General features: G+C 36.3%; 3 protein-coding genes and 1 pseudogene across 3 annotated transcripts; 2 read left to right on the forward strand and 2 right to left on the reverse strand.

The window, feature by feature from the left end:
- Positions 1 to 259: 259 nt before the first annotated feature.
- LOC146915285 (uncharacterized) lies at positions 260 to 1,576 on the reverse strand. Its single transcript, XM_085721305.1, has one exon. It carries the CDS (start codon positions 1,574 to 1,576, stop codon positions 260 to 262), a length of 1,317 nt encoding a protein of 438 aa, XP_085577431.1.
- A 12,405-nt stretch (positions 1,577 to 13,981) lies between these two features.
- On the forward strand, positions 13,982 to 16,116 carry LOC146915286 (glycine--tRNA ligase, mitochondrial 1 pseudogene; annotated as a pseudogene).
- A 781-nt stretch (positions 16,117 to 16,897) lies between these two features.
- LOC146915287 (uncharacterized) lies at positions 16,898 to 17,745 on the reverse strand. Its single transcript, XM_085721306.1, has 2 exons — positions 17,185 to 17,745; positions 16,898 to 17,095 (listed from the first exon to the last, which is right to left on the reverse strand). The coding sequence occupies exons 1-2, from the start codon at positions 17,743 to 17,745 to the stop codon at positions 16,898 to 16,900; spliced, it is 759 nt and encodes a 252-aa protein (XP_085577432.1).
- A 4,178-nt stretch (positions 17,746 to 21,923) lies between these two features.
- LOC146915288 (uncharacterized) lies at positions 21,924 to 24,213 on the forward strand. The gene is made up of 9 exons (XM_085721307.1): positions 21,924 to 22,091; positions 22,162 to 22,429; positions 22,487 to 22,583; positions 22,666 to 22,799; positions 22,894 to 22,978; positions 23,056 to 23,247; positions 23,449 to 23,566; positions 23,651 to 23,839; positions 23,914 to 24,213. Exons 1-9 carry the CDS (start codon positions 21,924 to 21,926, stop codon positions 24,211 to 24,213), a joined length of 1,551 nt encoding a protein of 516 aa, XP_085577433.1.
- The last annotated feature ends 1,112 nt before the right edge of the window (positions 24,214 to 25,325 follow it).

A 25,325-nucleotide genomic window follows, 5' to 3' on the forward strand; every position in this document is an offset into this window, starting at 1 on the left:
TATGTCTTGAACAACCACTGTCAAAATACCAGTCTTCTTTAGATGATGCTCTAAGGGAAGTATGAGCAATCAGACCAGCCTTGGTGTTTCTGTGATTCCACCCATTCCTGGACAGATTCTGTTTGAAATGCTTGAATTCACCTTTCAGCTTGAAGCAGTAGGGTCTGATGTGTCCCTTCTCTCTACAGTGATCACAAACCCATAGCATTGACTTCTTCTTAGTCGAATGTTCCGCAGAATGTTGGAACATTGACTCTGCTCACTTTATTTCAGACTTCATTCCAGTCTGTTCATCAATCTGGTTCAGTTGAAGATTCAACCTTGACAGTTCATCATTGAGCTCTGAGATATGGACCAGATTATCAAACCTTTCATCCTGCAGTTGTGCAATCTCTCTTGCTTGTTCTCCAAGTTTCTGTGTTAGTTCACTGTTTTTGGTCATCAGGTCATGATAGGATATAGCAAGCTCTTCATAGGACATTTCTTCCTCACAAGACTCAGTGTCTGACATAATTCTACCAGCTAAGGCAGAGACATGATTGGCAGATTCAGCTTTAACCTCATCATCTGAGTCATCCCCATCTGACCAAGACACAGCCAAACTTTTCTTTTGTTTCTTAAGGAAAGTGGCACATTCTGTTCTGATGTGACCATATACTTCACATTCATGACATTGTACCCCTTTGTATTGAGCGTCTGCTTCATCAGGTCTTGTCATCTTCTCTTTACCTGGTTGATTATCAATGTTGGGTCGGATGTTCTGCCCATTTGGTCTGGACCTTCTGTCAAATCTTTTGAAGATCTTTTTAAACTGTCTCCCTAGTAGTGCCAGAGACTCTGCCATGTCTTCATCATCTTCAATATCTACTAGTGTATCATCAGTATTCATACTAGAAGCAAAAGCAATACCTTTGCCCTTTTTGTCAGTTTTGCTGTTGACAGTTATTTCAAAGTTTTGCAGAGACCCTATGAACTCATCACCCTTTAAACTAGATATGTTCTGAGCCTCCTCAATAGCAGTGACCTTCATGTCAAATCTCTTAGGTAGAGATCTAAGAATTTTCCTCACAAGCTTTTCTTCAGAGACTTTCTCTCCAAGGGACTCAAAAGAGTTTGCAATGTCTAGGATATTTAGATGATAATCCTGAATGCTCTCATCTTCTAACATTTTCAGATTCTCAAATTTAGTGGTAAGAAGTTGGATTTTAGCACTTTTTACCTTAGTTGTGCCTTCATGTGCAGTTTTGAGAATCTCCCAAGCATCCTTAGCCACAGTGCATTGCTTGATTAATCTGAACATATTTTTGTCGACGCCATTAAACAGAGCATTCAAAGCCTTTGAGTTTCCAAGAGCCAATTCATCTTCATCAGCACTCCATTCTTCTTTTGGTTTTAACACATCTGTCCTGTTGCCATCAGCATCAAGTTGTACAGGATGTTCCCAACCTCTCAGAACTGCCTTCCATGTTTTGCTGTCAATAGATTTGAGGAAGGAACTCATGCGTGATTTCCAATCGTCATAGTTGGAGCCATCCAACAGAGGGGGTCTTTTCACAAATCCACCTTCCTTGTCCATAGTGCTAGAATAAAACTTCCCTGGAGCTCACCCTAAAACAGGCAGGGTGCCTGCTCTGATGCCAATTGAAATTCTAGCGCACTTGTTTTAAAAGTTCTGTCAGATGTTTTAAACGTTTGCAATGTTCCGATCAATGTTTCAACATCGCGCGATAAACAGAAATAAAACAAGAAAAATAAAGAACAGAAAATAAAGAACACAAGAAGTTTGTTGAGCCAGTTCAGCACAACACGCTTACATCTGGGGGCTACCAAGCCAGGAAGGAAATCCACTAGTGTAGTCCTTATTCAATAGCTCTCAGCAAACTCCTCGTTTACACTATATGACCTAGGACCTACCCGTCTAGACTTCAACCTAGGAACTCCTAGATCTGAGATCCCATCTCACTATCCTAATGGTCAGTCACTGCCCCAGTGACCTATCAGAACTTAACCACAATAAAATAGAAGTTACCTTCCAACACAAACAACCAAACCTTGTTTCACAACTTCGGTTTGATGCACAAGAGTATCAATACTCAGAAAACCAGTCCTAAACAAGTATCTAAACTCGACACTAGCAAGAACACAGTATAGATCTGCATCACAAACGATACAAGAGTAGAATACATGAAGACTCAAACCCTAAAAATCTAAACTTTTTAGCTTGACGGCTTGAATAATCAATTAGGTCTTGAAGTCTTCCTTTTATATTGAAGCAGCTTGGGCTAAATAATACGTTGCGCTTCAGTAAAGTTGCAGATCGGTTCAGCAAACCTGCAAAACAAAATCAGATACAAATCTGGAAAGTCCTAGTATAACGGAACATATATTAAAACATTCCAAATCGTAACAAATATTTCCTAAAATAAAATGTCTATTTTAGTAATATTCCACAGCTGATTCTAATAAGATATGCGCGTTACTTGGTCAGTAAGCAAAAGGAAATACGATTCCCTTAATGGATAAACTACGCGCGTACAGATAAGGCAGAACCCAGGCATACTGAACCATGCCAGGATGTTGGAACATTGTATCCAACATCACACAGATACTGAACCATCATTCATAACCGAAGCTACACAAATTAACCATGGCAACATAATCTCACACAAATTCAATTTAGAACAGAGGAGGATTCAAAACCGTGACTCAAAACAACAATTCACAGAACCAGATCGATCTGGAGAAGAGAAGGAGGAGTGCGAATCGGTTTCAACGTCTAGTTCTCCCGAGTTTAACAGCGAGCTCCAGAAGAAGGAAACAAGGCCGAAGCAAAGAAGTGAGAAGAACAGAAGCCAAGGTACAGAACATAGGAATTCGATTCAGATCCGATAACAGACGCGAGAGAAGAAGGAGTGGTTGTGATGCAAAACAATGGGAAAGAGCTGAAGCACAAGATTATAACACGTGTCCCTGATCTGATGGTTGTGATTAACTTATGCATGGTGCATAAGTTATGGCTTATGCACCATAACTTTTGCCTATAAAGTAAGGTTTTTTTATGTCACGTGTCACTTCCACATTCATTCTCAATATTTCTATTATTTTTTCTATTTTTAAAAACCAATATTTTATTTAACATAAATATCTCGACAACATTTTGATCTTATCCACTCAATATTTTCTTTAAATTTTTTTTTGAATTTCTAATATTTAATGTAGCAGAAATATCTCAACAAACTACACATAATACTTTCAACAAAGTTTACATGTATGATCTTATTTTATGATTAAAAGACTTCAATCTGTTTATTTGTTTTTAGGAAAAGAAAATTTAATTAGTTATTACTAATCTTTTAGCACTGTATCATTCAATTAGTTTTTATGTTTGATGAAAAAAGGGTTCGATTAGTTTTTATTTTTGATAAAAAAAAAGGTTCGATTAGTTATTATGTAATCTTTTAGCAACATATTCTAATTCAAATGTTAATTATAAATAAATAAATTTTTGTTAATCACATATTTACATATTTTGAGCACAAGCAGAAACACCAAACCTTCTTTTCATCTAACATTTTTCCTTTTTCAGGTTTGCCAAACACCAATTTTATTCCCTTTCAATCGATTTTTTTCTCTCATACGCATGGGCCGCGAAACAAACTCATGACCACATGTTTAAAGGGACCCAAAACTCTTACCACTTGGACTAATTCATTATTGATTTTGTTACACTTTTTATTCTTGCATTGGACATTCATCTCATCATTTATATTTATTTTTAAGATATTATTATAATTTTTTTTGAAGGAAAGATATTATTATAATTGTAAATTTAAATAAATTCAATCTAATATACTTACATGTGTATTCGTGCACACAAACTTATAAAACTTACTATTTAATATCTAACCCGGGCAACGCCGGGTCTCTAAACTAGTAGTACTAGCGGAAAGACGGACACTATCGTACCCGTCTGTCCGCTCTTTCTACTGCGCTAACGCATGTGATTATTTTTAAATTTTAAAATATTAATGGAAATTATTGATATATTGATTTATAAACAAAATATTGTCAAGGCATATAACAAAATTATTTTTGAACTTAACATATTTTAGTTTGCCTACATAGAAAATTAAGATAAAATAATGATCATTTATTGTTTATTCTAATAGTAATTAGTAACATCATAACATAAATGTATAAATGACATGTTATGTAAAATAAACATTGCTATGATTGCGATAAAAGAATATCTTTAAAAATATATTTTTCGTAAAGTCTCCATCTTCTCCTTCTATTTTTCCTTTATTTATTAATTAAAAAAACCAAAGTTCTCTTTATATATATATATATATATATATATATATATAAAATCACGCTATCATAGTTTGTATAAGCAATTATAAACCAACAAAGTCAAATAATACTTAAAATTAATCGTAAACAATTTTAATCATAATCACTTATAAACCAGCAAAGTCAAATATAATCCATAAAATTAATCGACTTTGATTAGTTGTAACATGAAAGAAAAAGAAAAAAACTTACAGGTTAATTCTGAATTCTGATGCAGAGGGCTGAGAGAGGTTGAGAAAAACTAAACAATGCGGGAAGGAACTATTAACTGTGAGAACCCTACTTATTAATATTTAATATAGTGTTGACAAATCTTTTTCTAAAATATTTTGAGTCCTAATCTTTTTTCAGAAGATTTAAAGTCAAATCTTTAACATTATTTTTTGCTCACATTTGTTACTAATCTTTTTTTTAGCGGATTTAAAGTCCAATCTTTAACAATATTTTTTGCTCACGTTTGTTACTAATCTTTTTTTAGAGGATTTAAAGTCCAATCTTTAACATTATTTTTTGCTCACGTTTGTTACTAATATTTTTTTAGTGGATTTAAAGTCCAATCTTTACCATTATTTTTTGTTCACGTTTGTTACAATTGATCAAAGACTAAGGAAGAGTAACTTATATTAATAAAATAATAAAATAATATGGAAATACTGTTTGTTGTGGAAGTGATAAAATAATATGGAAATATTGTTTTTTGTGGAAGAGATATGAAAATACTTGGCAATCTTTGTCAGTTGTATTGAGGGGAACAACACAGATGTACAACATAAAATCGGTACTTGTCAAAAAAAAAAAACATAAAATCGGTTGATAAAAAAGTAACATGAGTTTTTGTTTTGTGCTAGTTTTTTGTGAGTTCGATATGTGGTTAACGGAGGTAAAAGAGGGTTAACGGGGACGATTAGTGACATGGATTAGTACCACATGTTATTTTATAATTGGCTAACAGTAAGAACAATTCATAAAGAATTGTGTGTAAGTTTTCTCCTTAAATTAAATTTATTCTTATCTATTTGTTACATGTGTTATTTGTATTTAAAATTAAAATTAAAAATTTAGGGTATTTTTGGAAAGAAAAGTCCAACCCAAAAGTGTGTTGAAAAGGGTAGTTTTCTTTATATATAGTATAGATATATATAAAGTAAGGTTTCTTATGCCACGTGTCACTTCCACATTCATTCTCAATATTTTATGTAGCAGAAATATCTCAACAAACTACACATCAATCAATCAATGAATCAATAATCAATCAATCAATAGTATATATATAAAGTAAGATTTTTTATGCCACGTGTCGCTTCCACGTTTATTCTCAATATTTTTATATTTTTTTCTATATTTTATTTTACATCTTATTTGACATAAAAATCTCAGCAAACATTTGATCTTATCCACTAAATATTTTATTTAATTTTATATTTAATTCTTAATATTTTGTGTAGCCAAAATATCTCAACAAACTATATATAATACTTTCAATACTATCCATTAAATCTTCTGTAACACCCATACTAGACGTATCTAGAAAGTCTAGGAAGTGTGTTAATTTAGTATAGGATACATTAAAAATTTACAACAAATAACACTTCAAATGAATACATTATACAACTAAATGTGTTCGTACATAAAAATACATCCCATCTTGTCCAAAACATAAAAGGTGCATCCTTGAACGCTCATCTCATCCTCCAGCGGTACGAACGAACACTTGTTGAATAATCCACTCAGCAACTAGCTTGACATCCACCCTGTTTATCTGAAACAAATAAGGATTGGGATGAGACATAATGTCTCAGTGAGTTCCACCTAATCCTAGGCTATAGGCAACCTCAAGGGAAACTTACGGTCGCCACGTATCTACTTTACAATTTGACGGTTGATTATACGTGTGTGGGGACTTGCATGCTTAGGCGGTTGTGCATACTAGGACCGTCATAAAATCATCTTACTTGTTATAGGCTTACTACCATCATATGTGTCATAGCGGTCAAGGGATCATAGGACCGCTATCTCATGATACGTTAAACGTATCAAGGCTATACTTGACATATTCATAACACCATTCCTAAACCGGACGATTAGGGAAACCTTGGTTCGTCATCGGCATCACATTCCTTACTTAGCTTGTACTTGTACCTAACATAATCATGCATGAGTTCATTCGTGATCATACTCATAGTCATATTATACATATTCGCATCTAAGTTCATTACTCATTATGTTAGCGTTGAACAAACATTATTATCTTGGTTCATTTTACGGAGAGCCCCGGGTGGAGCAACCCCGAGATCAATCCCATACATGACCGATGTACGTACATCGGACTCCCTCGGTGTCGTGCGGGTCCCTTGCGGCTTGAACCGTTCCCCTTAGGTCGAGAACCTCCCGTATCCCCCTAACGTGGATAACAAGAGACACGAACACCACCATGCGGTTATAATCTTAGTCTTAACATCATGAAAGATTAAACCTAATCATGCTTAAAGCTTACATCGGAACCTTGATCGATCCGATTAACGGTAAGTGTTCATACTTGTTCATTCATAACATGGTGGAGAGATAACTATCTTGTCCACGACTTATACTTGCTATATCTATCTTAATCATGTGCGAAGATAACATACTTCGCTCCTAATCACCATAGTGATTCTTGCTATCATTCTAGTTCTCGACTACTATGTCGAGGCTCTAGTTTTCCCCTTGCTTAAGGAATATCTTGCTACCCAATTCTTATCATATTATATCTCGTTTACCATGCTTTACTACACTTGTCAAACACTTGCTTCATTTATAAGGGAGTTTTCTTTCAAAGAGTGGCATTTAGGATCTTGAATTTAGGGGTTAATCTTCTTAAAGGACTGCACAAGAAAACTGCTTGCGAAACGCCGGAACGGCCTGAGGCGAACAAAACAATGGGTTTCCCCACAATGTTGCTCGCCTAGGCGAGCATAATTACTGGGGAGGCGAGCAGCAGCTCGCAGCTGCGAGTTGGGGGCGAGCAGGACCCCCTGTTCGGCCCTCTAGCTCGCCTCGCGAGCCATTTGCTCGCCGTGGCGAGCTGTGACAGTCCTGCAACCTCAAAATTGATATTTTTGACTTAAAAACCTCAAACCAAGCATCTCCAAGTGCTATGTGACCCTTAGGATCATTAGAAACCTGTAAAAGTAGTCATGGAACAAGTGTACACAAGTATAGCAAGCATGGCAAGAAAATGGGCAACTAACTTATACTTTAAACCCTAAAATTTATATAGTTTCCATACATGAATGAAACACATAAACCAAGGGTGGTAAGCTATCTAAGGAACTCACCTTGCAAATTCTTAAAGCAATTCCAAGCCTCAAGCTCAAGCAAGCATCATCCTCCCTTCACAACCAACCCTAGTTTGCTTCCTTGTTTCCAAAGCTTTAAGTTAACCAAGAACACAACCCATACTCTAGCTTATGCTCAATCTTCCACTAATTTCATGCAATTTTCCATACATTCCATAAACAACCTCAAACCCTAGCTCTTGGTTCATCAATCCAATCTTCCAATCAACTTTCTCTTTAGCTCTTAACCATGAGATCACCAAGATAATTATTTAATCCCCAAGCTTCCAAGCATCATTCTCTACCAACATCAACAACCCTAACTTCATAATCTATTCTTGATGGACAGAAGAAGAGAAAGACAACTCAATACAAGCTTCTAATGATTTGGTATCTTGAAAGATCACAAGGTGAAGCCTTGCCATAGATGGAAGAAGTTGGAAAATATAAAGGAAGAGAAAGAGAGAAGAAGGCGTGGGAGAAGAGAGAAGAGAGAGCAATTTTTCCATCTCAAACCCTAGAGAGAGAAAGGGAAAAGATTATGAAGATATTTGGCCCCAAAATCAATTAAATACTCCCTTGTCGCGCAATTACCAAATTACCCTTTGTCTTAAGCGTGTTAAATACGACTCTGAGACTTAGCTCGTATTTGACTGTCATCACTTAATAATATTCTCAATAAACTTACTTTCCTTTATATTAATCTTATGGCACGATCGACGATAATATTCCGATACTGACAGGCGGGATATTACATTCTACCCCCCCTAAAAGAAAAATTTCGTCCTCGAAATTTAGAAATCACTTAACATGTAACGAGTTCAAACATAACATCTTGAAATAATCCTTTGCATCGTCAGAATCATTCTTCTCATTGTCTTAACTTAACCTAAAACATCATGATCAAAACTTATGGCATATTGGTCCAGATTTCTCGGATCCACATCTTACCTGCTTAGAGTAAATCCTTCATATAGGTAACTTATCATTATCTGAAACACTCAGGATTTGCCTTTCAACTGAAGTCTTATTAGAATTTAGGTTTGCCCTGCAGTGCTCAATTGCACCATAAACAACTTATTGTGTAAACACTTAGCTCATACTTACTCTTCCTTATGTATCTTGTGACACGTATCTCTTATTTACATTACTTACTAGACGATTCCGCGAATCTCCTTTCAGAGCCTTAGGAAAAATCTTCCGATCTTATTATGATCTCCTGCACTCGAAACCATCGGTAACTCATATATCTTGGCATGGATAGGCGACTTCAAATTTTGCCATTATACTTTACATTCAACAGCTGGCCTCTTAGTTTATATTCTCTTAAACTTTTCGACTAAAACCATTTGCACTTGAATATCCTTAGAATATACTTGTACGTTTCAAACGTCCTTTTAGAGATCATTATTATCCATTTCGTCAAACTTTACTTTTCATTGTGCACTACATACTCTCAAAAACCACATACTGTTAGATAATACGATACTTGTTCTATCTTTTTACTCTAAGAAATCTTATAAACATTGTTATACGGATCCTTGGAATGAATGCATGTATTTCCTTTTTAAAAAAAAAAAAAACATTTTGAACCCAAACCGATAACGGTACTGCAGACCACAGGACGAGTTTCTATGTTTGGAAAAAGGTTGAATCTCGCCCAAGCTCGCCACTGTTGAGTTGGTCTGGAAGTCCTCACGTCTTAAGTGAACTTACTCACTTATGGCGTGTGTCATCAGTTTCAGAAAATAAAAATATCATGTTTTTAGAATAATTCGTTTCCAAGTCCCTTAATACCCATTTTCACTTTAAAAGTTGAAAAATCTTGGTTTGGCACCATTCAAGCCAGTATCGTCATCATTTAACAATCATGGCATCGGAGAGTATGAATCTCATCATACATAACTCATAAATCGTAATTCCTTCCGTGATAAAATTCTTAAACTTCGAAAGTGGATTCTTTTCTATTCCTTCTTAATTATGTGTATGCTTCAGACACATATTTTTGTATAACTTATACCATGTAGGATCCTTGATCCACATATCAATATTTAGCTCCCTTATTTCCAGAATACTGAACTGGATTCTTCTGAACATCATATTCAAACATTGCTTGGGTATTGTTACCTTCACCCGTATGGCACTTATTCGCCAGATACCGATCACATCACATGATGCCTTGATCATCACTTTGAATCACAAGAAAGAACTTTCTAAATCTTACATGTATTTTCTCTTGTTAGAACACGTACCCTTTCTACCCGGTTAGCAATTCTTGTACGTGCTCGACATCACCATTAAGTAACCTGATTACTCCATTATAGTGACTCCAACCTCTCCAATTTAGTTAGGTGAAAACACATCCATATATCTTTACCTTATCCATTTTTGACTGCGTAAGTCTGATTACTTAATTAATGTTTCAAGAACTATTCGCTCGTCTCTTAATGCTTCTCATTAGGCTTCTTTATAATTAACAACTTAACTGGTTCACTTCCGTTGCGCTTCTCTGATTCCCACCGGTTGGTTTTAACCAATACTCTATTCTATTGAGACGAGTGAAACTTCTCATTGCTTTTCTTATACTTTATCATCTTCCTGAACTCTTCTCAAGACCATTCATGTGGCATCCAATGCCGCAACTTGCTCTTCATAAGGCCTTGTTTGATAAAATCTCATGATAGACTTACCATATTCTCATATTACCTTCTTGTGGTTATACTTTACATACTTACTAGTAGACTTACCTTCTGTCTTACTATTACCATTCTTAAATTAATCCCTGAGCAAATCTTGAACTCCCATAGCATGCTCATATTGCACATCGTGCATACTTTTCTTAAACATCCTACTTGGCATCTTCGTTTCTCGCATACTATGCTTTGCTTTATCTTACCAATGCTAGCTCGTTAATTTTCTTCTTGAAGAAAACTTCATAAATTTGCACACGGATCATTGGTATTGATGTTTCTTTATTATATATTTAAAATATTGAATTTTGGGTCCCAGTCGTTACCATAAAATTCATGGAACGAGTTGATAACACAAAAATGCCATCAAATCTTGTTCCAAGGGTTTTAAATTATTTTACATAAATCGTAACCGACCGGTACCTACAGAATTCCATTTAAAATTTATGAACAACAACTCCGATCACCCATATGCATATATCTTTTCTAAAATCTTATAAACTTTGCAAATATCAAATTCGTCATGGGAACGAGCCATAGTAAATTAATTAAGCAAATCATAGATTCGAGGGGTAATTAATACTCCACAAAATCTGAGAATCTTGTGATCTAACATAACTCCTCACCACCTTAACTTCTTACTTCATGTTTGTTCCATATACAGGAACCTCTAAACACTTGGTCTAAAATCCTTTAAACTCTTGACACGTTGATCTCCAAAGTTACCTTAAACTGAATCGATTCCGTTAATGGTTGTTCATGCTCTTTTTCCTTTGAAAATCTTAAGTTGTAATGTGCATTCATTACTTGATGTTATAAAAAGTGTTTATTGCAAAAAGGTTGTGAAGACAACTCTCCAATAGTCACTACGGACCCTTGAGACGAACTAACAGTTTTCGAAAAGTAAAAATGTCGTCCCAGGTTCGCTATCAGCGAAATCCTCTGGAGTAATTCCGCTAATGGCGATAATTTTGCTATTGGCGAGTGTCTTCAACTCAGTTTTCTGGAAAACGTGTTTTTCATAAAAATCTTATATTCTCAAGCAATCCAATGCACATCATCCATCTTTAGCATCGTTAAGATACTCTATAACATATGCATGACAAACTTTAACTTCATTCGGCATAATTGTCGGTTCATCAGAAATTAACGCCTTAATCCAGATATCATAAAATATCCACATAAAATCTTAACTTAATCTGCTACGAACGGTTTGACTTGTTTCTCTGTCGACTCACTCGACACTCCAACATTAGAGCCTTATCCTATTTGGGCATTCAAATCTTTGGCTTCATTCACATACCTTTAACCCTGAGAACTTCCAAATTTTATCAACATATGTCGACTTCTTCTTATCTTGCAACCTCGTACTTACATTCCAGAATATTTAACAACTTCCCAAACGTTGTCGGATTAATCCATCTTAACATTACCTTGCATTCCCAGAGAAATCAAACTTAACCGGATTAGTTCACCGGCCACCCTCTGGCACGGTTAGACTCTTACCATTCTTACTCCGAGTTCTACCTTCTCAAGTCATCCTCATCACATACTTCGTTCCTCCTGGGTCCTATTCAGCTCTCAGGCATCCATCCTAATCGTCGAATGCTAAATTGAGTTGATCAGGCTCAACTAACAACGACAATTAAAACATTTACCCGGAACCCAATGGTCCCACTACCTTAGCTGCAACTTAATGACCCAAGGCACGTTCTGAATCGACCTGCTCTGATACCAAATGTAACACCCATACTAGACGTATCTAGAAAGTCTAGCAAGTGTGTTAATTTAGTATAGGATACATTAAAAATTTACAACAAATAACACTTCAAATGAATACATTATACAACTAAATGTGTTCGTACATAAAAATACATCCCATCTTGTCCAAAACATAAAAGCTGCATCCTTGAACGCTCATCTCATCCTCCAGCGGTACGAACGAACACTTGTTGAATAATCCACTCAGCAACTAGCTTGACATCCACCCTGTTTATCTGAAACAAATAAGGATTGGGATGAGACATAATGTCTCAGTGAGTTCTACCTAATCCTAGGCTATAGGCAACCTCAAGGGAAACCTACGGTCGCCACGTATCTACTTTACAACCTGACGGTTGATTATACGTGTGTGGGGACTTGCATGCTTAAACGGTTGTGCATACTAAATATAAATTAAATTTCAAAAATAGAAAAAGGTTATAATAAAATTAACATGAGAGTGACATGTGTACATGAAAAACAAATTAAATATACAATATTTATAAATTTGAATTATGATTAAATAAAATTAGACACGCTACATTTACGCTATATGAGTAGTTTGTTTAGAAATTTACGATGTATTTTTTTGTTTAGATATTTACACTACATCAAATATTTTTTTTGAAGGAACAATACATGAAGTATTAGTAATAATCATTTTGACGATATGATCATAATAGTATATAAAGTTTGTTGAGATATTTATGCAAAATAAATATTATTTTTTTATTTATAAAGAATATTTGTTTCAAAAATAGAAAATATAATAAAAATATCGAGAATATACCCTACTTTAGATATATACTATATTTGTTATGAATATTATAAATGTCATATTATTAACTGATGCATACTATTGATACTTTTTTTTTTTGAAGGAACATACTATTGATACTTGTTTTCCAAGTCATTGGTCCTTGTTTTCCAAGTAATTATATTTCTCTGTAAATCCTTATTTATTAATTTTGTTACGTCTGCAGCAATTTAACCTAATTTTTTCCCGCTCATTTGTTTTATTAGGTTTGCAATTATTTAACCCAACAAATTCCATCTAAAAAATGCATCGCACCAATTTCATTCTATCCTCTTGCCTTTTTTTTTTTTGAAGAAAATATTTTCTACACTTATCCTTATTTATTAATTATGTTATGTCTGCAGCAATTTAACCTAATTTTTCCTTATTTACTAATTTTGTTATGTCTGCAGCAATTTAACCTAATTTTTTCCCGCTCATTTGCTTTATTAGGTTTGCAATTATTTAACCTAACAAATTCCATCTAAAAAAATGCATTGCAACAATTTCATACCTATCCTCTTACCTTTTTTTTTTTTTGAAGAAAATATTTTCTACACTTATTTGATGCTGCACGTTTGTTCTAGAAACTATGAGCATATCAGTGATCACGTTTGATGCCTTCTATTTTATACTCTTTTTTTCGGCTACCCTAATTTCCATGTAAACTTGGTTATATATACCTGAATTATTGATAGGATTACCGAATTTTCTTTATAATATTTTCAGATTTCATACATTTTATGAAGTGTTTTATTTTGTCTACTATGGATTATCACATGTTATTTTTTTCACCGTTACCTTTCACCGTTACCTATTATATATTGCATTTTATTATTCGTATGTCAATCCCTTTACAATAAACCCGAGCAGAGCACGCGTCAAAAATCTAGTTTCTATAAATAGAGTTCACGTAACCTAATTGTGCATAAAACTTCTCTCTATTCCCGTTTCTAGTCTTTTTTGAATGATCGTTTCTTGCCTAGTTCTTTGATTCCATAACAATATTGATTTTTTTATTTTCTAACTATCCAGTTAGTTGTATTTTGAACTCACTCTTTCTTTTCATGGCTGCCACCGAAGAAATCCTAGCGGAGAAACCCTCTGCTGTCGAAATCCAAGCCAACACTGTCCGTTCACTCACTTCATCTTCCGCGTCCAAACCAGACATTGATGCTGCTGTTCAAGAGTTAAACGCTCTCAAATTTGAGAAATCTTCAATGGAGAAATCACTTCAATCGCTGCCTTCTGGTTCCAGTACCGGCTCACATTCACGTGAAGAATTTCGTCGAACTCTTAAGAAGACGCTTGAACATCATTTGTTTTATAATCCTTCTTATGAGATTTATGGCAGTGTTGCTGGTCTTTATGATTATGGTCCTTCTGGTTGTGAAGTTGAGGATAATATTATATCCTTTTGGCGTCAGCATTTTGTTTCGGAGGAAAACATGCTTCGGGTTAAGTGTCCATGTGTTACACCGGAGGTTGTTCTCAAGGCTTCCGGTCACGTTGAAAAATTCACCGATCTCATGGTGAAGGACGAGAAAACCGGCACTTGTCACCGTGCTGATCATTTACTCAAGGAGTATTGCAACACGAAGCTTGAAAAGGATCTCACATTGTCATCAGAAGAAGCTGTGAAGCTCAAACATGTGATTTCCACGCTCGACGATTTCTCATGTCAAGAACTTGGTGCTAAGATTAAAGAGTATGGTATCACAGCTCCGGAAACCAAGAATCCATTGTCTGATCCTTACCCTTTCAATTTGATGTTTCAATCTTCAATTGGTCCCTCTGGCTCAGCTCCTGCGTTTATGCATCCAGAAACGGCACAGGGAATATTTGTTAATTTCAACAAGTTGTATCATCGCAATGGGAACAAACTACCCTTTGCTGCTGCACATATTGGACAGGCTTTTCGAAACGAGATATCTCCCCGTCAAGGCCTTCTCAGAGACCACGAGTTCACCTTGGCGGAAATTGAACACTTTCTTGATCCTGAAGATAAGTCTCATCCTAAGTTTGCTGAAGTTGCTGACTTGGAGTTTTTCATGTTCCGGAGGGAAGAACAGATGTCTGGTCAGTCTGCAAATAGAATCCGTCTCGGTGATGCTGTTTCAAAGGGTATTGTCAGGCTCTTGGTTATTTCATTGGGAGAGTATATCTCTTCTTGACGTGTCTCGGTATAGACAAAGACCGTTTGAGATTCAGGCAGCATCTTGCCAATGAGATGGCCCATTATGCTGCTGACTGTTGGGATGCTGAGATTGAGTGTTCTTATGGTTGGATTGAGTGCGTAGGCATTGCCGATCGATCTGCATATGATTTACGTGCTCACTCGGAGAAAAGTGGTGTTACATTGGTGGCTCGGGAAATTTTTTCGGAACCTAAGGAAGTGGAAAAATTAGTTATAAATCCCATAAAGAAAGAATTGGCCCTGGCATTCAAGGGCGATCAGAAGAAGGTGGTTGAAGCACTTGAGGCAATTAATGAGAAAGAAGCATTTGATATGAAGGCAACTCTCGAATCAAAAGGTGAGGTCGAGTTTGAAGTGTGTTCGCTTGCGAAAACTATAACTATTAAAAAGAATATGGAAACAATTAACAAGGAGATAAAGAAAGAGCATCAACGTGTTTTTACACCATCCGTGATTGAACCGTCCTTTGGGATTCAACGGATAATGTATTGTCTATATGAGCATAGTTTCTATACGAGGTCGAGTGAAGATGGGAATCAACAGTTAAATGTACTTCGCTTTAATTCACTTGTGGCTCCAATTAAGTGCACAGTTTTCCCTCTTGTTAAGAACAAAAAGTATGAAGATGTTTCCAAATTGATTCCCAAGTCATTGACTGCTGCACGCATTTCGCATAAGATTGACACTACAGGTACAACAATAGGAAAACGGTATGCAAGAACAGATGAAGAAGGTGTTCCTTATGCTATCACAGTGGATTCAACAACGTCAGTGACTATTCGGGAGAGGGATAGCAGGGATCAAGTGCGCGTTGATGTCAAAAAAGTAGTGTCTGTTATAAGGGATTTATCAGAAGGTCATATGACGTGGGAAGATGTGTGGTCTACTTTTCCTCACCACTCCTCGACAACAGCAGAAGATAAGGGAGCAAAGAAACTCTTGCCTCTGTATTTCGGTTCTCTAACTGTGGCTATTGTCTTTCTGCTCTTTCGGAGGTATCGCTAGGTCAGAAAACCTGAGTTATAAGGCATGAAAATATGCTTTAGGAATATGAATTATTGATGTGTGAACTCTAATAGGATTTAACTCTTTTCTAAGCTTTAGTTTTGATGGATCATTACATTTAAAGTACCTACTTTTATATTATTGGTTACACTCAGTTTTTGATAACTACTAATTGTAGTACAAATAGAATGTTAGAAAATCAATCCATTGGAGTCAATATATGAATCCAAAGCAAAACATGAATTGACATCAAACATGTATGCACAGTAGTACAGATGAATTCAAACATGAATTCATAGGTGTGTGAGATTATCATGAAATCCAAAGCAAAACTACCTAAGATAAAAGCACACTATGCAATTAGAGGATTTAAACCTCATATCACTCTTTGTTATGTACAACATATTTACATTGTGACATTACTTTTGGTCAACTGTTACTGTGTGAGTACCACTGCCTTGTCCATTTGTACTTCTACACGCAATAATTTACAATTCTTATTATATTTTTTGCATTTTTTTTTTTTTACTGTGATTATCAGAGATATACTTTATAAGGAACTTTAGATTTTCCTAGCTTATAAATATCTATTTATCTATGGTAAAAAAATTGATTTTACTACATTTCATAGATGTGAGAGAGAATGTGATATTGAAGAGAAAGTAGCTATTAGTAAAAGCTGTAATGGCATACCTCACTCACTTATGATAATAACAACAAAATAACCTAAAAAGAACCAATAGAATAAGAAAGGCTGAAATACTTTTTTTGTAAATCAAGATTATAGTTGCACTAAACAGGAGCGGCCTGAACCGATTACAAACTGATTACAATGTGAGAACCGAGTAGGAGGTACCCCAGTACTATCTCTATAAAGAAAAGCTCCTAAAAATGAAGGTGGAGCATCCCACCATTGGGAGGTATAACTTGGCAGGCCATGGCCATTCTTGGCTAAGGCATCACCACGTGATTTCTCTCCCTAGGAATATGGGTACAAACAAAAGTAAAGCCTTTAGATACACTCCAACAAGATGGGAAGAATCACTCTAACAAGATGGGAAGAATCACTCTATTATAGTGCAGATCCACTGCTTTTTCTATGGCATACATGGCTGCTGAAAGCTCGGTAATCAGTGCAGATGCTTGACCAATGTTTTGAACAAAGCCCTCAAGGAATTCGCTCTGCGTGTTACGGAACACCCCACCTATTGCTCCATATGATGGGGATCCATAGCAGGACCCATCAATATTAACTTTCGTCCAGCCTACCTCCGGGGGGCACCATCTCACGTTGTAACGAGAACTCAGCGTCTTATGCTTCAGAGGAATGGAGAAGAGATGAGACAGTTTGGCGTCGAACATAACAGATTTTTCAGTTTGAATAATATTGTAACTGCTGCCTACTTCCACAAATATACTCCGAATCAAATGCTCCATTGAGTGCTCCTTATTATTGAAGTATCGGTCATTGCGCTCGATCCAAATCTTCCAAACAGTCTGCAAAACTGCTGCTATCAGAACCTGCTGCACCAATTTGCTCCAATTACCAACACAGCCTGTAATTAAAGACAGCCAGTCCGCACAATCCAAATGTTGGTCAATCGCCGTATACAACCACTTCCAAATCATCAACGTTTCTGTGCATCTAAAGAAAATGTGATCCGAGGTTTCTGCTTGGTGATGACAGAACATACAAATTGACACACAATCTTGCAGCCCCTTCTTCTAAGATTTTCATCCGTTGGTAACCTGTTGTGAGCTAATCTCCAGAAAATAAAAGACCGAGAAGGAGGAACAAAACTATTCCAAATAAGCCTGCACCACCTCACAGAGGGGCCCGATGTTGGATTAATTATTTAATTAATCAATTATGGATTGACAATAATCAATTATTATAAGTTAATCTTATAATATAAATTATGGTCTATTGTGTTAAGCACTAATTAGTTGATGAATTCAAGTGATTGGGCTATTGTTACTAAATGGACCGTGATGGGTTGGACCATTTAGATAAGCCCAATGAGAGGTCCCTGCTCTCAACCGTTTAGCTATTTAAACGTCATCCCATTAGACGGTTAATTAATTTTCTGAACAGTATTGTGAAAACCTAAAGCTGACGGAATGAGGGTAGTTATCCCTCTCATAGTTGTCGGCGGTTATCCTTCATCAACCTAATTTCAAGGTACACAATTCCTTATTCACTCTTTATTATTGATGATATGCTATAACTTGTATCTATCGATCTATGGCTAAATTCTAAACTTTCATCACCCGAGACTCGCAAAGTGTTGTATGCAATTTTGGTGGTCAACTCTCCATCCATAGATACACTCCAAACTAGCCTATCCTTAGTGATCAGATACCTAGGGATGTTTCAATTTCCGTGCAGAATGTAATCTGAGACCAACATAATAAAGAACTCAGAGTGTAGATGCGCATGAATATTTAGAATATCCACAATAGGCCGCTCAAGCCATCTGTCCGTCCAGATTCTGATATCGTTCCCGTTTCCTATTAACCACAAAGAATGATCAGCAATCTGCCTGAGGTGTACTTTTATTCCAGCCGAAATAGAAGAAGTGACATGATAATGAATAGGTTTTCCATGCTTTAAATACGGGGCTCGACAAAAATGAGCCCATTGTTTATCAGAGTTCATAAAGGACCAACATATTGGGAAAAACCCAAGTCCCACATCAGATAGATAAGACTCTTGATAAGAGTTTATATAAAGGAGGCAATCCTCACCTTACAAGCCGGTTTTATAAGGATGAGTTAGGCCCCGAATTTCAACATGGTATCAGAGCTTGTCGAATTCAAGGGCCACCTACTGATTCACGCACCAAGCCCAAAGAGTGCAGGGCGTGACAGGGGTGTATTGGGAAAAACCCAAAAAACCCAAGTCCCACATCGGAGTGTATTGGGAAAAACCCAAGTCCCACATCGGATAGATAAGACTCTTGATAAGAGTTTATATAAAGGAGGCAATTGATGATTCACGCACCAAGCCCAAAGAGTGCAGGGCGTGACGGGGGTGTATTGGGTCACATCGGATAGATAAGACTCTTGATAAGAGTTTATATAAAGGAGGCAATTGATAAGAGTTTATATAAAGCAGGCAATCCTCACCTTACAAGCCAGTTTATATAAAGGAGACAATCCTCACCTTACAAGCCGGTTTTGTAAGGATGAGTTAGGCCCCGAATTGGGAAGATAGATGGGGCGAGGAGGCAATTGATGATTCACGCACCAAGCCCAAAGAGTGCAGGGCGTGACAATTGAGATAAGAGTTTATATAAAGCAGACAATCCTCACCTTACAAGCCAGTTTATATAAAGGAGGCAATCCTCACCTTACAAGCCGGTTTTGTAAGGATGAGTTAGGCCCCGAATTGGGAAGATAGATGGGGCGAGGAGGCAATTGATGATTCACGCACCAAGCCCAAAGAGTGCAGGGCGTGACAATTGATAAGAGTTTATATAAAGGAGGCAATCCTCACCTTACAAGCCGGTTTTGTAAGGATGAGTTAGGCCCCGAATTAGGAAAAACCCAAGTCCCACATCGGATAGATAAGACTCTTGATAAAAGTTTATATAAAGGAGGCAATTGATGATTCACGCACCAAGCCCAAAGAGTGCAGGGCGTGACGGGAGGCAATTGATGATTCACGCACCAAGCCCAAAGAGTGCAGGGCGTGACGGGGGTGTATTGGGAAAAACCCAAGTCCCACATCGGATAGATAAGACTCTTGATAAGAGTTTATATTGATAAGAGTTTATATAAAGGAGGCAATCCTCACCTTACAAGCCGGTTTTATAAGGATGAGTTAGGCCCCGAATTTCAACATGGTATCAGAGCTTGTCGAATTCAAGGGCCACCTACTGATTCACGCACCAAGCCCAAAGAGTGTTGGGCGTGACGGGGGTGTATTGGGAAAAACCCAAGTCCCACATCGGATAGATAAGACTCTTGATAGCCCAAAGAGTGCTGGGCGTGACGGGGTGTGTTGGGAAAAACCCAAGTCCCACATCGGATAGATAAGGATTCACGCACCAAGCCCAAAGAGTGCTGGGCATGACGGGGGTGTATTGGGAAAAACCCAAGTCCCACATCGGATAGATAAGACTCTTGATAGCCCAAAGAGTGCTGGACGTGACGGTTTATAAAAAGGAGAGGCAATCCTCACCTTACAAGCCGGTTTTGTAAGGATGAGTTAGGCCCCGAATTTCAACACAACCCAGCTGCATTAGAGTATAAATACAAGCCGGTTTTGTAAGGATGAGTTAGGCCCCGAATTTCAACACAACCCAGCTGCATTAGAGTATAAAGGAGGCAATCCTCACCTTACAAGCCGGTTTTGTAAGGATGAGTTAGGCCCCGAATTTCAACACAACCCAGCTGCATTAGAGAAGAATAATTGACTAGACGGGGATCCTTTACGGACAGACCACCTTCATCAAATGGTTTGCACAAATCCCTCCAGGCCACCGTACATATCTTTGACTGAGTAGTATCTCCGCTCCAAATAAAGTTCTTCATAATCTTAGTTAATAAACTCACACACACAAAGTGGATGTACCGGAGTTAGAACCCCGGTCATGACGTCCGGCCTAACAATTTCGGCATTTTTGCTAGTTGAGTTGGGATTTATGGGACTTTATTTTTGTAGTTATATATAATGTTTTTATAAGAATAAAGGTAATGGGTTGAACTTGACCAAAAAAAAAATGGAATGGGTTGAATAATATATCAGATCAATAAAAATGGAAGAGAACGATAAAAATGTAACCGATACGTTTGAATAAATGGCCCTGTGTATTGTTTAGGCAATATGCATGAAATCAAGTTAATGAAGAGTTTTTGTCATAAAAAGAAGTTAATAGAGTAGAAGAAGTGATGATGAGAAGTTTTTAAGAGAGGATGGAAATGACATATAGAACTGTCATATAAGCAAAATCCCAGTCTAAGTAGAAAGCTTCAAAGGAATGTGGGAAAATTGTATAGAGTTGCCACATAGGCATAATTCTTGATCAAGAAGAAGTCAAGTTTATTTTACATATAGAAAAGTTTTTTTTTTTTTTGAGGAAATATAGAAAAGTTTTATATATAGAAGATAGAAGATATAGATAGATGGATTGATATGGACTCAATAACCTATGCAATTTGGAGTTTATTAGAATTTGACGAGTTTATGGTTTGTAAATTGCGTCATTGTGTATGAACTTAGAAGTGCGTAGTAGTTTCAGGTCAAAGGGTGGTATACATCATTATCACTATGAGAATAACTTATGACACTTACATAAAACCCAATGTAGTATTCTCAAGGCGGGTCAATCCAATATATATATTACTCATAATATTTATATCTATGTGAAGACTTATAACTCTTTGTCAATGATCTGTAACATATGAACATCAGTCTACCCATATAATCTATAATTCTTACAAGAGAAGGTTCTGATTCTAAATTATTCACGTTCATTTTCATTTACACGTGGCTTACTCTCCTTCTCGCGGACCTGTTTTAGTAAAATATTTTTTGAATGTAGTACGGAATTGGTTGATGGGCGCCAAAGTAAGGAGTTAAACTACTCCATCTGGTATTTTTTTTGTCATTGTGGCCGGACAAGATCCTTAATTTGGGGGATAGTGTGAGGGTACAATGATTATTTTTGGTTTGTCTCGTGTGTCAACCCATCTTACATGTACATGGAATGATGTGGTGTGTAATACTATATATAGGTCCATTGGATTTGTGGATACTCACTCATTTGAAATTGAAATCATCTAGGTGTTATTGTTCTGAAATGGAGAAGAAGGGTACTTCCAAGAATGCTTTTGACAGTTTGAGTGACATCAAGCCTGGAAGAGATACATGGCGTATTCAGGCAAGGGTTCTTAGGTTGTGGAGAGTGCCTGCATTCCTCAACCCGAAGGATACTAATTCTATTGAGATAGTTTTGATCGATGAAAAGGTATTGTAGTTTTTTTAAGTTTTTTCTCAATATTAGTGGTTGAGGCTTAATTTATTGCTGAACTTTTTAGGGTGGGAAGATGCATGCAACAATAAGGAAGCCGATGCTGCATATGTTTGAGTCCAAGATAGAGGAAGGCCATACATACCAGATGAGTAATTTCTTTGTTGCTCCAAGTTCTGGATCATACAGAACCACTCTTCATCCATACAAGTTGGTTTTCCAGATGAGGACCAAGGTTCATAATGGTAATGGTATGGCTATATCGCGGTATGGTCTATCTCTGACTAAGATCGAGGCCATATGCAGTTTTACTCGGGATTATGATTACTTGGTTGGTTAGTATTATGTTCAAGCTGACACCTTTTTTTTTGTTTGTATTCTCTATTTTGTAGATGTCATTGGACTGGTCACTAGAATGTCTGCTGAGAGAGAGTATATTATGGATGGCAAGATTACAAAGATGGTGGTTATTGAGCTTACGGATGAAAGGTATGTTTGTTTGAATGACATTCTGCTGCATTGTGTAAAGAAAACCTAACATGGTTTTGAACTTACGTTGATATTTGTGTAGTGGCATGTGTGAGTGTGCACTCTTTGGGGATTATGCTGTGGATTTTAAGAAGTTAATGGGTAAGGGTAATGAAGGATTACCTGTTTGTGTCGTCCAATTTGCCAAAGTGAAGATATTTAGAGGTGATGCTCACGGTTTCTTGGTTTTTGACTTTGTATTCTAAGAAGATAATTGGTATGGGTAGCATTGTATTAGTGATTGTGATGTGCATTTTTTTTCTGTTATCAGACAGGGCTTCCATGCAGAACGTGATTCATACAACCAGGATTTTGGTTAATCCTAAGATTGCTGAAGTTGAAGAGTTTAAAAACAGGTATATATTGTTTTGTTTTCGTGGAATGAATGGGCTTCAGCTATGTCCAAATGTTGAGGACTGAGGTTTTATTGCAGGATTTCTGTTCTTGGGATTGAAACTTCTGCCGGTATTCCTATGATTGGATCTGGTGCCAGACCTTCTGAAGAAGATGAATTTCTGAAAATTTATCCCAGAATGACAATAGGTCAGTTGCTTAATGGTGAGGCAGATGGTTTTTGTGTTGTTGGTGGGACTGTTGTTAGAATTTGTGAAGGTGAAGATTGGTGGTACTCTGCATGCAAATGCCACAAGAGTGTTACAGGCAATGCCGGATCATCTATTGTAATGATTGTGCTCAGATAATTTTTAATGTTGTTCTCAGATATGTACTGTTTGAATATTTTTTTGTTTGTTTATGTTTGTGTCATGTACTTGGTTATAGATATTTGATGATTGTTGTTTTATTGATGAATGCAATATTTCTTCAGGTTCAAGGTTAAGGTAGAGGTCATTGATGAGGAATGTTTAGGTGTATTTATCATTTTTGATAGTGACATGAGCCATGCCTTGGAGAAGAGTTGTGCCCAATTGGTTACAGTTGCTAAGGTTCTCACTATTCCATCACCATGTCTCCTTGGTTGTTGATTTTTGTCATAGTCCTCTCATATGAGTTATTTTATGGTGATTTAGGGGGAGAATGTTGGGTATTGTCCATCTGAGTTTGACAGTCTTATTGGTAAGAAAGTCCTTTTCGTTGTTGACCCAAGTTCTGTCACCACATCTCGCTCTGATGGATCTTACCGTGTGAAACGTTGCTGCTTTGATTCCAAGATCATTGAGTCTTTTGAGGGCATTGGACCAATGATGGCCCCTATTAAGGTACACACGGTGATTAAAGATATTCATTGTCTATGTTTGTGTGACGTGTTTACAATATTTGTCTTGTCACGCAGTCTATTGTTTCTGCTGGTGGACATGCATCTGATGGTTCTTCTCGTGCTGGAACTCTTGATGATGATGATGATGATGTGTTTGATAATTCTTCCCGTTCTGAAACTCCTGATGGTGATGATGTGTCCGATGATTATGAGATTGTTGAGGAGACACATGCTGCTAATTTTGTTGATGAATGTATTGTTTCTCCAGTTTCTGGCAGGAAGGAAAGTGTTGTTAAGAAAGCTGGAAAGGCTTTGAAGAGGAGCTTGGTTGTTGAGTTTGAGGAAGTTGCTGCAGCTGAGAAGAAGCATGTTTGAAGGCTGTTAAGATTGAGAAGGAGTGATTTCGTTTGGCAATTTCAATGTGTTTGTATTGTACTTGGTTTATGAATAATCATTGGACTGTAAGCTCGGCTGGGGTATTTAGTGCATGGTATTGTTGTGTGTTTTCCAAGTGGATTAATATCCAGTTTGAAGTTAGAATAATTGGTGTTTAAAAGGCACCTTTGTTGTTTTATGTTTTGTCCTGATGGTGTATCTATAATGAAGCAAGTATGTGTTGTTAATTAAGTGGTTGTATGATAAATTTGAGTGGTCTAATGTGTCTCCTCCTTTACTCTAATTCGGAGAAGGATTAAATAAATGTTGTTGCAATTAAAGTACATTGTCATAGTTCATTCTTTAGTTTAGCAGAGAACTGTTAGAGGCCTAGAGTGTAACCAGTATTTTTGAATTGGTTGTGTTGAGTGATGCTGGCGGATTGTTCTTCAAACAATTTGAAGCTGTGTTGTTTTTCCTCATTTGAAGAATATGTTTTTCTTCCTTGGAAGGATTAAATAAATATTTCTGACTGTGTTGTTTATATAGAAATTCAAAAGAAGATTAATATTAAATTTAAACATTTAGTCAGAGGTGGGAAACTTGATTAAGAATTAAATTTAAACATGAGGATTTTGTTTCTCTTTACTTCAGTAAAAGTTAAAGTAATTTCGTAACTATCAGATTGATTAATTAATATATAGCATAAAATATTACATTTTACTAACTATAAAATATTATAGTCATCCCTTTCTCCTTTAGTTTAATGAGCTGTAATTTTTTTTTGAAAAAATATGTTTTCCATCCAATTACTTGGCAATTCTAAATTAATTTTTTTTTTTATATTATTAATGCTAATTTGAAGTGAATCTTGATTTTTTTTATTTGATATAACGTTACAGATTTAGTGTAATTTTTGTATATAATGGATTTACATTGCATAAAAATACAATGTAATTAGACAAAATGTTACAAATTTAGTTAGAAGTATTATTTCATGCCAATTAATATTTTGTAAAATTTAAAGCCAAAAAGTGATTTTACATTTCATAAAAATGATCCTTAATTTATTGATTTACGAACTATATCCTTAATTGATTTATCCTTAATTT

This window comes from Medicago sativa, chromosome 6 (assembly GCF_051527215.1).
Source record: "Medicago sativa cultivar Bolivia chromosome 6, Bolivia_mono, whole genome shotgun sequence".
NCBI lineage: Eukaryota > Viridiplantae > Streptophyta > Magnoliopsida > Fabales > Fabaceae > Medicago > Medicago sativa.